This window comes from Manis javanica, chromosome 17 (genome assembly GCF_040802235.1).
Source record: "Manis javanica isolate MJ-LG chromosome 17, MJ_LKY, whole genome shotgun sequence".
NCBI classification, from domain to species: domain Eukaryota; kingdom Metazoa; phylum Chordata; class Mammalia; order Pholidota; family Manidae; genus Manis; species Manis javanica.
In genome coordinates, this window is record NC_133172.1 from 53,897,795 (window position 1) to 53,910,294 (window position 12,500).

Below are 12,500 nucleotides of genomic sequence, written 5' to 3' on the forward strand. Positions count from 1 at the left end.
ACTGGGTACTTGTTCCGTTATTATTTTAATACCTTATTAAAGGCATCTGACTAAGGAGGGTGGGCCATAGAGCAAGAGAGGCCTTGCACACCCTCCATCTCACTCCAAGTAAAAGCCGAAGTCCTCATCGAGGCCCATGACCTGACCCCTCACCCTCTCATCTCCTAGCAGCCTTCCTTTGGCCCACCACACCAGACCCACTGCCCCTTGCTGTTCTTCCAATAGGCAGGATACATTCCTTCCTTTGGAGTTTTGTATTAGCTATTTCCTCCTCTAGGACCCGCTACCTAGTTACTCCTTAATGAACTGCCTCACCTCCTTTGTGACTTTGTTTAAATGTCACTTTTCTCAGTGAGACCTACCCTGATGGCCCCATTAAGAACTGCAACTCACACCCTTACACATATACATCCCTAATTCTCAGGATCCTTTCCTACTTTTGCCCTTAGCACTTGTTGGTGCTTGAATGAATGAATGTGTAGAGGATTTGAAGACTAGGATCAGAACAGCAGTAGAATTGCGTGGCCAACCAGTCTTACCAAAGGAGACAATACTCAATCGGCTGAAGGACTTGCCACCCAGGAAAATTCCAAGTCCAGCCTGTGGCAGTTGCTTCCGTCTGTGTGTGGTTGGCCAACCCCTCCCAGTTCAGCAGCCCTGCCAAGCCCTCCTGAGACTACCAAGGCTTTTGCTGTAATTTTTTTTCAAAGACTTAATTTTTTTGAGAGAAGTTTTAGGATTACACTGAAATTGAGAGAGAGGTTTCTTCCCCTCCCTCATGTGTAGCCTCCCCATCCCCATTATCATCACTCATCAGAGTGGTACATTTATTACCAAGGATGAACCGACAGCAATACATCATACTCACGCCAAGTCCGTAGCTTATCTTAGAGTCCACTTCTGGTGTTGAACCTTCAATGGGTTTAGACAAATGTAGAATGACATACACCCATCATTGTAATATCAAGCAGGGTATTTTCACTACCCTAAAAATTCTCTGTGCTCCACCTATACATCCCTCCCCCAACCCCAACCACCTGGCAACCACCAACCTTTTTACTGCCTTTATAATTTTCCTTTTCCAGAAAGCCATATAGTTGGAAGCATACAGTGTGGAGCATCTTCAGATTGGCTTCCTTAAGTTTCCTCCATGTCTTCTCATGGCTTGGTAGCTCATTTCTTTTTAGCATTTAATAATAGCCCCATGGGTAGGTAAAAATGAAAATGGTTGGTAACCTTGTACAGGTGATGGGGGTAGGGTGTGGGTGGCTGGTAAGAGAGGGTCATTGGGCATTCTTGACACTGTTCCAGGGAGTACATGTAGGTTGCTACTCCATTTTTAGAGTAATTTGGCAGCTTCATAGTTAAAACACAAATGCTTCCTGATCCAGCAGTTCTATTTCTAGGAATCTTTACTAGAGAACAACTCAGTGTGGGCTTCTCTTAATCCATGAGCCTGAATTCCCAGGAGTGAGTCTCTTGTCAGGGAGTCTTGAGTCCAAGGGGACCAGTCCCTGAGTCTCCCTTGGCCTCCATTTCTTCATCCTGTGCTTGATTAACTCCTTGTCATCCTTCATTTATTCAAACCATGTGTTTCCTCTTGAAAGACGTCTTCCTGACTAGCTAGGGCAGTCTCCCTCTTCTTATTGTTTCTTCTTAGAGCATAATCTACATTTATGGCTGCGTGTTTATCTTGTGACTATTTATTTAGAGTCTGCACTCCCCCAAAGAGGAAGGGCTGTGACCACTCTGTCCCCCACTATGTCCCCAGGCCCTGGAACTGGATATTGCCTATCTTTTCTTGAAACCTGATCTGGGTTCACCCTGAGACTTGCCTGGAAGTCGATGTGTCAGGGAACTCATCCAGAAGCTTGCCCAGAGCGCCCCCTATGCAGGGAGCAGTCTTGCAGCCAGTCTCCCCCACCCTGGGGCCTCGGGAGTCAGGCCAGAATGGGTGAATCACATAGCAAAGGCCATTCATTGTGCCATCAATACAATCTGTGACGCAAGCCGAGATGACACTATCAGACTAGCCTCCGAACTCCCTCCCATTCTTAGTCTCTGCCAAGGTGCGCCTCTTGCTCATCCTTCTTGCCTGAACATACCATACGGCCCAGGGCTGTTCCGAGGATGACCCCGCCACTCCACGGCGCACTCCCTCCAGGCAGGGCCAGCGGGCTGCCTTTATCTCCGGGTATGAGCACAGGGTGGAGGACAGGGAGGGACTTTAAGGGAGGAAAGGGGCTGGCGGCAGGGGCCCCAGTGTCCCATACCAATTTCATACCCAACCATAGCCTTCCATGTTCTGGTCCTTGAGATGTTTGCAGCCAAATGGCAGAACCCCCAGAGGCCCATGTTATTGCCAGGAGGAAATAATCCGGTTTCTAAGCATTTGGGGTTCTATGCTGCATCTCCACTTCAGTTTATCTGTTGGAATTATAAGTACTGAAGTAAAAGATGTAACTTGAATCCTAGGGTCCATATATTAAGCTATGTGACCCAAGCCTTTCTAAGCATCAGGGTCCCCATTAATAAATTTGGGATTTAAATACTTTCCTCCTGGCATTGTGAGCATGGGCAAACAGAAGTTCTATGGGGCCTGAAGCTTCTACAGCTTGATGGAACCTCGAATGAAGTATCCCAAAGCTTCAGCTTCAAGGTCAATATACCTCTGCTCCTTGTAAGAAAGGCAGAAAAGGGCAGATCCCCCTTGCCTTGCCTGCTTTGGCAGCAAGGACACGGGTCCATAATCCAGGTTCCACCAACCCAAGGCCACACCTGCGCTGAGAACCATAAGTTTGCAACCCCCAGAATCCCATCTGGCAACTGATGGCAACAGTGAGAGCAGCTCCATCATTTCTTCTGGCACAGAAGCTCTGGGGGCAACTGTCAGTCTCCAGACCAACTCTGCCCCAGGGCGATCTGGGGTCCTCTATTTGTGTGCATTCAGTCTGTTTCCCTGCCCTTTCTAGAGGTTCTGTGAGCTTTTTTCTTTTAAATATTTACTGAGCACTTGCTGGCCCTCATTTCCTGAGCTCAGGACGAAGCCCCCTACACACCCAGCAACCCTTTAATACGACTCTGCTGCAGAGTCAGGTGTGGCCCTACTCTGCTCTCCTCCACGGCCTGGCCCTGAAGGTCCAGAGAAGACAACCACCCCAGAGTCCTTTTCCTTCCAAGCTCCTGTCAAGCTTCATCTAGTTACATTCATCCCCTCACCCTCCAGGTACTGATCCTGGTGCCAACCTCTTGCTCTGCCGCATACCCTGCCTGGGTGGCTGCCCTGGCCTCCCCAGCCTTTTCCCCTTCCACCTTTCCTCCTCACTGCCTCCCTCCAGGCAAACCCAGGAGGCTCCCCAGACTCTGCACTCTGGGCCTAGAGCTCACGACCTAGGGGTCCCAGGCGTGCCAGGTTGCTCTTTCCTAGGGCACATAAGATGGGAAAATCTGACCTTGTTCATAAAAGAGGATTCACCTCTCCTCCCCACTGCAGCCCCAGAGCAAAAGCCCCTCCTCCCCATATCCTCCCTCTCATCATATGACCTTGGACAAGTCCCTTAACTTTTCCATTTTGCTTGTCAGACTTCATAGGCTATAAAGTTGAAACTTTATCATGCAGGTTAGTTATTACATTTATTTCTGTAGGTAGGATTTTTCCTGTCAGGACAAATCAAAGGTCCACCGTACCTGCAGGTGACGGGGGGGTGTGGGCCCCTGGTAGGCGGGCTAAGGGAGACCACAAGCTGAGAGAAATCTCGTCTGATTTCCCGCTGGATACAGGCGAACATAAATGCTACCAGCTTTGAAGGACTGTGGTGCCAGGGGCACGGGGAACAGAGTCTGGGGTGTGTATGGGGGGAGATATACACGCTTCTTCAGGGGCCCTCTTGCCCCAGTGCCCCTCGACTCCCAGGCAGGGCTGGGACCCCCTTCTCAGCTGCTTGGTGCATCCCAAGGGAGGAGAGACTTAAGGGAAAGAAAGCATTTGAAAAGGAGCCAAGTGGACTTAACTTATTCCTCGGGCCCAGAGGAAGTGGGGACCTCGTTTTGGTTTCCATGACCTGAAGGAAAATGTAGACGTGGGAAGAAAGAAACACGGAGATTGGGGACTCCGTCCTTCCCTACTACAGGCCAGGACTCCCAAACTCCTGGCTCCTTCAGCAACAGCCTGTGCCCACATCCCCTCTCCCTCCACACTACACACAAGTGCCACCACAACTGGGGACCCCCTACTAAGGCCCGGGGTGATCGGCGGTGGATGACACCCAGCTGAAGCTGCTCGGGCTGCGCGGCAGCACCAGTTCCAGGGCGAGGTCACGCTGCTCGGCCTCGGAGAACACCGCCCGGTAGCCCAGCAGCTGCAGCGCACCAGCGCACAGCTCCTGCACGCGGCGGATCTTGGAGAAGGGCAGTGAGTGGCGCCAGGCCTGGGAGACATTGACTGCGTCCCTGGACGAGGTCTTGAAGGCCTCGCGGCGCGCTCCCGTTCCAGCCCCGTGGGTGATGTTGTGGATCCAGGCCTCGAGCTGCGGTGTGATGCTCAGGCCTGCGAAGGCGTAGAGCGCGCGGATCTCCGACAGTGGCGAGCGCGCCAGGTCCTCAAAGCGCACCAGCAAGTAGCGGCCACGCAGGAAAGGTGGTGGCTTGCGTGTGGCGGCCTCAGCGATACGCACGTGGCTGCGGCACACCTCGCGCACCACGTGCAGGCCTGGGTCAGCCTCCACCAGCGTGCCGTTGGTGCCCAGCACGATGCCATTGTCGCGTGCCAGCGCTTTGGCCGTCCGCTCCCGAGAACGCAGCACCGCCCTTGGGTCACGCACCAGGTGCACGATGCGCAGGTTGAGTGCAGGGTCGCTAAGCAGTGGGTAGAGCACCTGCAGGTTGAAGAAGCGCACCTCCTTGAGCACCACGTGGCTGTAGGAGCGGCAGGCCTCCTGCACCAGGCCGAAGGGCTGCCGGGCGCACAGCGGCTTGCACACGGCCTCGCTGCTGATGGCACCGCGCGGTAGGGCACTGCAAGCCGGTGGCGAGCACAGCGCGCGGCTCACCATCCACTGGAAGAGGTCTGACAGGTTGCGACGCCAGGGTATGTAGGCGTCGAACACGTCCATGTCGCACAGGAAGATGGAACGCACCAGGTCACGCACAGCCATGTGCAGCGCCGACGCGCTGCCCTGTGACAGGGTGGCCCACACGTGCCACGCAGGCTCCATCAGGTAGAAGACTTTGGGATGCTGGTTGAAGAGCTGGCCTACGAAGGACGAGCCCGAGCGCCACGAGGACAGCACCAGCACGTGCACCCGCTCCTCCCCGGCCGGTGGGGATGGCGACTTGGGCTGGGAGAACAGGATGAACAGGAGCACCGTCTGGGCCAGGAGGAGCGCGGTCACCGCAGTGCTGGAAACGCGAGGTAGCCACATGCCGCCGGCGGGGATCCTGCGGGAGCAGAGGGCCGCAGTTCGGGGCCGCAGCCGGCGCCCACCCCACACCCCACTCCTGACCAGCTGACCCCCCAAGACCACACCACCGTCTCCACTGGACGCTAATCCGGGAATGTGACATTAAGAAATAAGCCATGATCTGTCTATGCAAAACAAAAGGCCAGGGGCAGGATACTGTGGGGATGGTCCGTTTCTTCCTTCCTTCCTTCCTCTTCTCCCTCACCCCCTTCCTTTATTTCTTCCTGAAGAGGAAAATATTTTAAAAACAGAATTCCCATCTTTTGCATAAGAATTTCTTTTAGGGATATAATTTTTGTTTAGCTAAACGGCTGGATGGGCAATTTCACTCGCTCCAGTTGAATCCTGGCTGGTAGCCTGTGATCCTGGAACCATCTATCTCTGTGACTCAGCTTCCCCATCTGTAAAAGGGATTAATACTGGTACTGGAGTATTAGAGTGCGGACAGGGGAGGGGCATATGGTGACTCCCATAATTGATAATTTGCACTTTCTACATTGTGTCCTTCTGGATTGACTTTTTTTAAAACAAGAAACTAGAACTTGTTATTAAAAATAAATAAAACAAAGAACACCAACTATGCCAGCACCCATGGGAGTGAAGTGCTTCCGGAAGCATGGACCCCAGGGAGGGTATCCTTCTGAAGCTATGTGAGTTTGCAGAAGAACCCAGTTAAGGGCGAGGTAGGATGGAGCCAGAGAAGGGGAGAGACAAGAGCAGCCAGTCTCTCGGCCGCTGCTTGCCCCTTGCTGACGATACTCACTGTGGTCCAGGGCTGCTGGGAGCGCTGCTACCTCGATCACAAACCCATGGGAGAGGGGTGGAGGTTTTTCAGGGCCTGAGAAAGCAGGAGGGGGCTGGTCAGAGCGCACTGGGCTGAGTTTAAGTTGTCCACGGGTGGGAGGGGAGCTGCTCTGCTCCTGGCTGGAGCTGGGCACAGACTGGAGGCTGGATACATTTTTCCAAATGGGTGGGAACTAGCAGTCTCTGCTGCTGGGTGCTTCTCCTGCTTTGAGCCCTCCAGGTCATTTAGGAGCTAGGGGACCTGGGGCAAATGAGCGGACTTCTCCCAGGCTCAGTGTCCTCCTCCGTGAAACGAGGAGGATCACATTTAACCTCTTAGGGTTGTGGCGAGGACTGCTGCCACAAACACTTGGGAAAGGCTTGGGAAAGGGAGTAAGGTATCGCTGGAAGTTTCTACAGAAAAGTGACCATGTGAGTTTCCCCTGGGAAGGGAATTAAAGAGCTGGGGAAAAGACATGTCACAGTACATTTCACAATAAATCCTTTTTTGCATTGCTTAAATTATTATCCATATCAATATATTATCTACTGAAAAATAACTAAATTAAAATCATTTTAAATATACATAGTTTGAAAAGTCAAATAGTTATCATGAGTCATTCTCTAGTTCTAGAATTCTACTTAATCAGAGGTAACTGCTTTCAACTTCATTAGCTGATTCTTCTGCCAATTATTTTCCTGTTTCTTAAAAAGAGAAAAAAAGTTGTGACTATTAAAATTTGTGGCATTTTCTAGTGACTTATTACAATGAAAGATAAGGATTTATCTTCCCTATATACACATACAAAAAGAAAGGTAATACATAATTGTCTTCTCCCCCTAAAACAAGTTTTGGTTAAGTCAATATTTAAATTTACATTATATGACTTTATAAAACAGCTCACAATGGAGAATATAGCCAATGATTCTGTGACATTTTCCTATATTGACAGATAGTAACCGTATTAGTGTGGGTGAGGATTTATAATGTGTGTAACTGTTGAACCACTGTGTTATATACTTGAAACAAATATAAGAGTATATCAACAATACTTCAATAAAAAACTTGCTCACAGCCAAAGCACACGAATGCATTAAAAGTACATTTTCCTTGACTGTATAACCCTTTGTTTTCCTTGGAGTTAAATTGCCTTAGAGATTAACACTGTAATAGAAGGGCTAAAAGATAAAACCGAGGAAATGGAGAAAGTAGAACAAAAAAGACCAATGATGGATAAAAGATGGAAGATAGAGAAAAGATCAGAAAGTCATAGGATCAGTCCAGGAGGTCCAATACCCAGTGTCCCTATTTTGGTGGAGTTGACAATCTAATAGGGAACATTAAAGACACCATCTATGAGATAGTCAAGGGACCAGATGGTGCTCTGAGACATCCAGCCCACAGGGGGTCAAGTTTTAGCATGCATATTTCTCTCTTGGATTCTGGAAAAATCCTCCACCTGGTCTCCCTCCATATTGCACAGGGCCACCAGAGCTGCCTATAGCACACACACGATCACGCCTTTCTCCTACTCAGCAACCTTCAGCTTCCTAACCTCACTTCCCATAATTCCCATCCAGCATCCTGTATTTCAGACAGTCCGGATTCATCACTGTTGCTCAAACAAGCTCCATGCTTCCCTACGCCTGCACTGAGTAACCAGCCCTGACCACACCCCCCTGCAGTCATCTCAGCGTCCCTCTCACAAGGCACCACTATGCTAGTCTGCGTGACACAGACTTCTTGCTTGTGAGGAATTTAAGGGTTGAGACTGTGGTTTTTCACAAGTGAGCATGAGTTCTCAGGCATCCAGTGTGGGGCTTGGCCCTGCGTAGGTTGATTGTGTTCACTCAGTACCTGTTCCCCCTTCCAACAACTGCATCTAGAGGTGCATGTGGTTTGAATGGGGCTGACCCACCACCCCTGGGTTTTAGGGGGTCTCGTGTCCCAAATCAGGTTCACCTATATATTCTATACACTATCCCCCTACCAGTGATGGGCTTTGGAATGAACATCTGCCCCAAGTCCAATCTCAGGGTTTTTGTAGATCTGTGAGGGAAAGGGAAATTGCTTGGGTATAAAGCAAACGTAGAAGAGAACTGAGCAGAGGAGACGGACAGTTGGGCAATCAGGCAGCATCTGGACTCAAATGAAATCTTGCCAGTCTGGCAAAATTCAGCCAATGGACTTCTCAGCTGGGGAGAATACATTTTTAGTTAATCCAGCATGAGCTGAATTTCTGTCACTTACAACCAATCATTCTGATTAGACAGTGAGTCCCCTTGGTTGGGGGGTGGGTAGGTGGGTGGGGCAGAACTGTCAGGGAGGGTGGCCAGAGCTTCTGGGGGCTGGTCATACTGTTTGCACATGAGTGTGCTTGACTGGTGAGAAGTCATCAAGCTCTATTTGTATGACCTGTGCTCCTTTCCTTATGTATTACTTCAATAAAAAATGAAGAATCTTTACTGAGTAAGACAGTGTCATGTCAGGGAATGTGCTGAAGACTGAATGAGAGGGTGATACTGATAAATACTCGCTGAATTGAAATCAGATACGCTGCGAGCCAGATCCAAAGGGAGTAATTCCTCACTTGTCCCGCATTTCTTTCTGATGAGCATCTTACAATTCCGATCTCTTCTAAACATCTCCAACTGTTTCTTGGCCTGAGACATAGGTTCTCCCTGGTTTGCAGGTGGGAAAGCTGAGCTAAAGGGCAGGGGATGGCTTGCCACAGGGGAGCTTGAGCCCAGGAATCCAGTTCTCCGGGAGGCCCTCCCTGGCAGCCCCGCTCTGCCTGCCTCCCACCCTGCAGCTCTCCTGTCACCAGCCTCTCCCGGCCCTGGCACAAACTCTAAGGGAGTGAAATGTAACACTAGGTACAAATCCCTGGCTCAGATTTCTTTGTTTGGCGTCAGCTGGAGGCCATCCCCGTTCAGGAATCCCAAAGGCTAGAGAGAGTGGGTTCTGGATGAGGTATCAATGGACTGTAAGCATTAAGGGCCACTTTTGGGGCAAGCCGGCTGCAATGGAGCCCCAGGACATCTGCTAGAGAGATGGCTGAAAAGGAGGAAAAGAGAGAGGAGTAAAGAAGATGTGAAGAGAAAAGAAAATGAGAGAAAAGGAAACAGCAGGGAGGGAGGAAAGGAGAGAGAGGAGGCAGACGGTAAATGTTAATGGTAGGTGAGAAACACAGAACACCAGTGAATACTATCTATTGAGGGCTTCCTATGTGCCAGTTCTTCTCTGTCCATCTTCTGATTTAATACTCACAACAACCCTATGATGTGGACCTGATGCTTATCCCTATTCTACAGATGAGGAAAACTGAGGCTTAGATTCAGTTTTCCTTGCCTAAAGGACCCACACGGCAGCTGAGTCACAATTTGAACCCTAACCATCTAACTTTGGAGCTACACAGAGTCAGGTGGAAAAACCACAAGTAACAAAACATACAATTGTGTTAAAAATACATGAGTATCAAAGGACACCATCAAGAAAGTGAAAGGACCCTCAGAGATGGGAGAAAATACTTGCAAACCATATATATAGCAAGGGACTTGTACACAGAATATATGAAGAGCTCTTACAACTCAACAATCAAAGACAAGCAATCTGATTTTGAAATAGGCAAAAGGTTAGATATTTCTCCAAGAAGATAAACAAATGGCCTAAAAGCACATGAAAAGATGCTAAACATTTTTAGTCATTAGGTAGATGCAAGTCAAAACCACAAATGATATGCCCTGCCCCAGCCACTGGGATAGCTATAATGAAAAAGACAGATAATAACAAGCGTGAGTGAGAATGTGGTGAAACTGGAACCTTATACACTGCTGGAAGGAATGTAAAATGGTGCAGTTGTTGTGGGAAACGGGTAGTTTCTCAAAATGTTAAACATAGAATTATCACATGATGTAGCAAGTCCACTGCAAAATATATAACCAAGAAAACTGAAAACATATGTCCACATAAAACCTCGCTCATGAACTTTCTTAGCAGCATTATTCACAATAGCGAAAACGTGGAAACCCAAATGTCCCTCAACTGAAGAATGGATAAACAACATGTGGTATATCCATGTGATTAAATATTATCTGGCAATAAAAAGGAATGAAGCACTGATACATGGTACCACATGGATTAACCTTGACATGATTAAGGCATGACATGAATATATTGTAAACCAGTGAACTGTACATTTTAAAAGGGTGAACTTAAGATATGTGAATTATATCTCAACAAAACAGTTATTTAAAAAATATATAAATATGTTTAGAAAGAAATCTGGGAGGATGCACACTGAATATTAGTGGTTATCCTTCCACAGCCAGATTACAGGTCACTTCTTGCTGTTAGTGCACTGTTGCATTTTCCAGATAGTCTACAATGACTTGTATTACTTTGGTAATCATAAAACCATGAAACAGGTTAAAGGAAGAATGGATAGTGTTTGCCTGCTCCAGCTTTCGTTGCCAGGAGAGGGGTGCTTGCAAGTCCATCTCCCAACTGACCCGAGTCCTCAGCTGGCCAGAGAAGGACAGGAGCACGGATGCAGACTTACCTTCTAGGTAGTCAAAAGTGTCAAGGCCCCCAAGCCCACCCTCTGCTTCAGGGCTGTGGGCTGAGCCAGGGTGTGACAGAAACAGGCTTTGCCCCAAGCCCTGGCCACCTGTGCTATCTCTCAGGCAGCTCTGATAAGCAGCTGCCTAGCATAAGCCAGAGGCAGGAAGCCTGGAGCCATGCAGCTCAGATGCTGAGAACCTAAACAGATTTGCCTCAATAAATCTATTGGGAAATGAAATCAAATTGGTCTGGGAAAGGAGCCTCAGGTCTCCCTGGCTCAGAACCACCCCGGGGGCATTTCAGAGAGATGAGCAGATAACCTAGGAGCCCCTTTCCCTGGCTTTGAACTTGGGGGATGCTGAAAGTGCACTTGCACAGTACCCAACTTGAGCCCTAGATCTTGGAACCGATCACTTAGGAGGGCCCAAAAGTATGGGGCCTCCCACCTCTTCTCGGCAGTAGCACACGCGGGGCATGGGGGTAGGGAGTACACATTTAGCACAGTCCCGTGTGCCCCCAGGTGCTGACTGAGACCTCTAATTACAGGGAAATCTGAATGTTTTCTCATTTATTTTTCCAACTTTTTATTTTGATTAAATTATTATTTTTAAAACATAGATTTAAAAAAAGTAGATCATTCCTACAAGTCAATGACATAACAAGAAAAAGGGCGACTGTTTTAGAAGAAAACTCAAAAACACCTAACAGCCAATGCGACACATGGACTTTGGAGTCTGATTTGAACAAACCAACTGTAAGAAGATATCTCTGCGGTAATCAGAAATTTTCATATGACTGAGTATTAAGTGATATTGAGAAATGATTGTTAATGCTATTATCACCACTAAGAATACTCTTATTCATGCATTTCTCTACCTATCTCCCCTTACTAGATTAGAAGGGCTCTGTTTCAAGTTCCCTCTCTGTACCTGTTTTTTTTTTTCATCTATAAAATGGAGAAAATAATATAACCCAAGTCATGGGCTTGATTTGAATATGAAATGCGTTAATATTTATAAAGCACTTTGTACAATGTCTGGCACACAGTACACATTAATATTTGTTCAGGAATCTGTCAAATTCTGAGTTACAGCTATATTCTATGAATCTATTAGAAAGCTTTTTCTTTATTCTATATTCTATGAATCTATAAGAAAACTCAAGGACAATAGCTTAATCTGGCTCAGAAAGTGAGGAGACCAGGAAGGGGCAGAAACTTGTACCTGCAAAATGGAAAACTGTGCCTAATGGCTTCTGAAGCCAGATGGAGTTCAAATCCTGCCTCTACCACCTGAGGTGTGTGACTTTGAGCAAGTGACTACTAACCTCTGTCGCTTCAGGTGACTCCTTTGTAAAAGAGGTCACACAGCGCCTACCACATGAGCTGGAGAGGTGTAAACGGAACCGTAAAACCCTGAGTATGGCCAGAGCTCAGGGAGCAGCACACAGGTCCTCCCGCTCTGGTGCTCGGCTGCCCGCTCAGGACAGCTAAGTCTTTTCTGCTCTTTAGGCCTCACTTTTCCCATCCTCATGCTTCTGGTACAAAAGGTAAGAACAGAGTTAACGTTTGCTGGGCACCTATGCTGAGGCCAAGAGAGGTCTCTATCGTTGCCCAAGATCCAGCCGCCAGAAGCAGGGGATGCCAGACCCAAGCTGCTTTTCCTCAAGAGCTCATTAAAAAGGCCTGAGTAAAG

The 12,500-nt window shown here is 48.3% G+C and overlaps 1 protein-coding gene across 6 annotated transcripts in view; it reads right to left on the reverse strand.

Moving 5' to 3' along the window:
- Positions 1–3,620: 3,620 nt before the first annotated feature.
- LOC108387438 (carbohydrate sulfotransferase 6) overlaps positions 3,621–12,500 on the reverse strand; it is a 28,451-nt gene continuing 19,571 nt past the window's right edge. For 4 of the 6 annotated variants that reach the window (XM_017645697.3, XM_036993842.2, XM_017645696.3 and 1 more), the window contains exons 2-3: positions 6,223–6,297; positions 3,621–5,436 (exon numbers count right to left, since the gene is read on the reverse strand). In XM_017645697.3, the coding sequence (XP_017501186.1) occupies positions 4,233–5,420 (1,188 nt within the window). In that variant the 5' untranslated portion in view covers positions 5,421–5,436; positions 6,223–6,297 and the 3' untranslated portion in view covers positions 3,621–4,232. Of the gene's footprint in view, positions 5,437–6,222; positions 6,298–12,132; positions 12,478–12,500 lie in introns of those variants that run through there. The other 2 variants (XM_073226866.1, XM_073226865.1) reach the window with 2 other exon arrangements.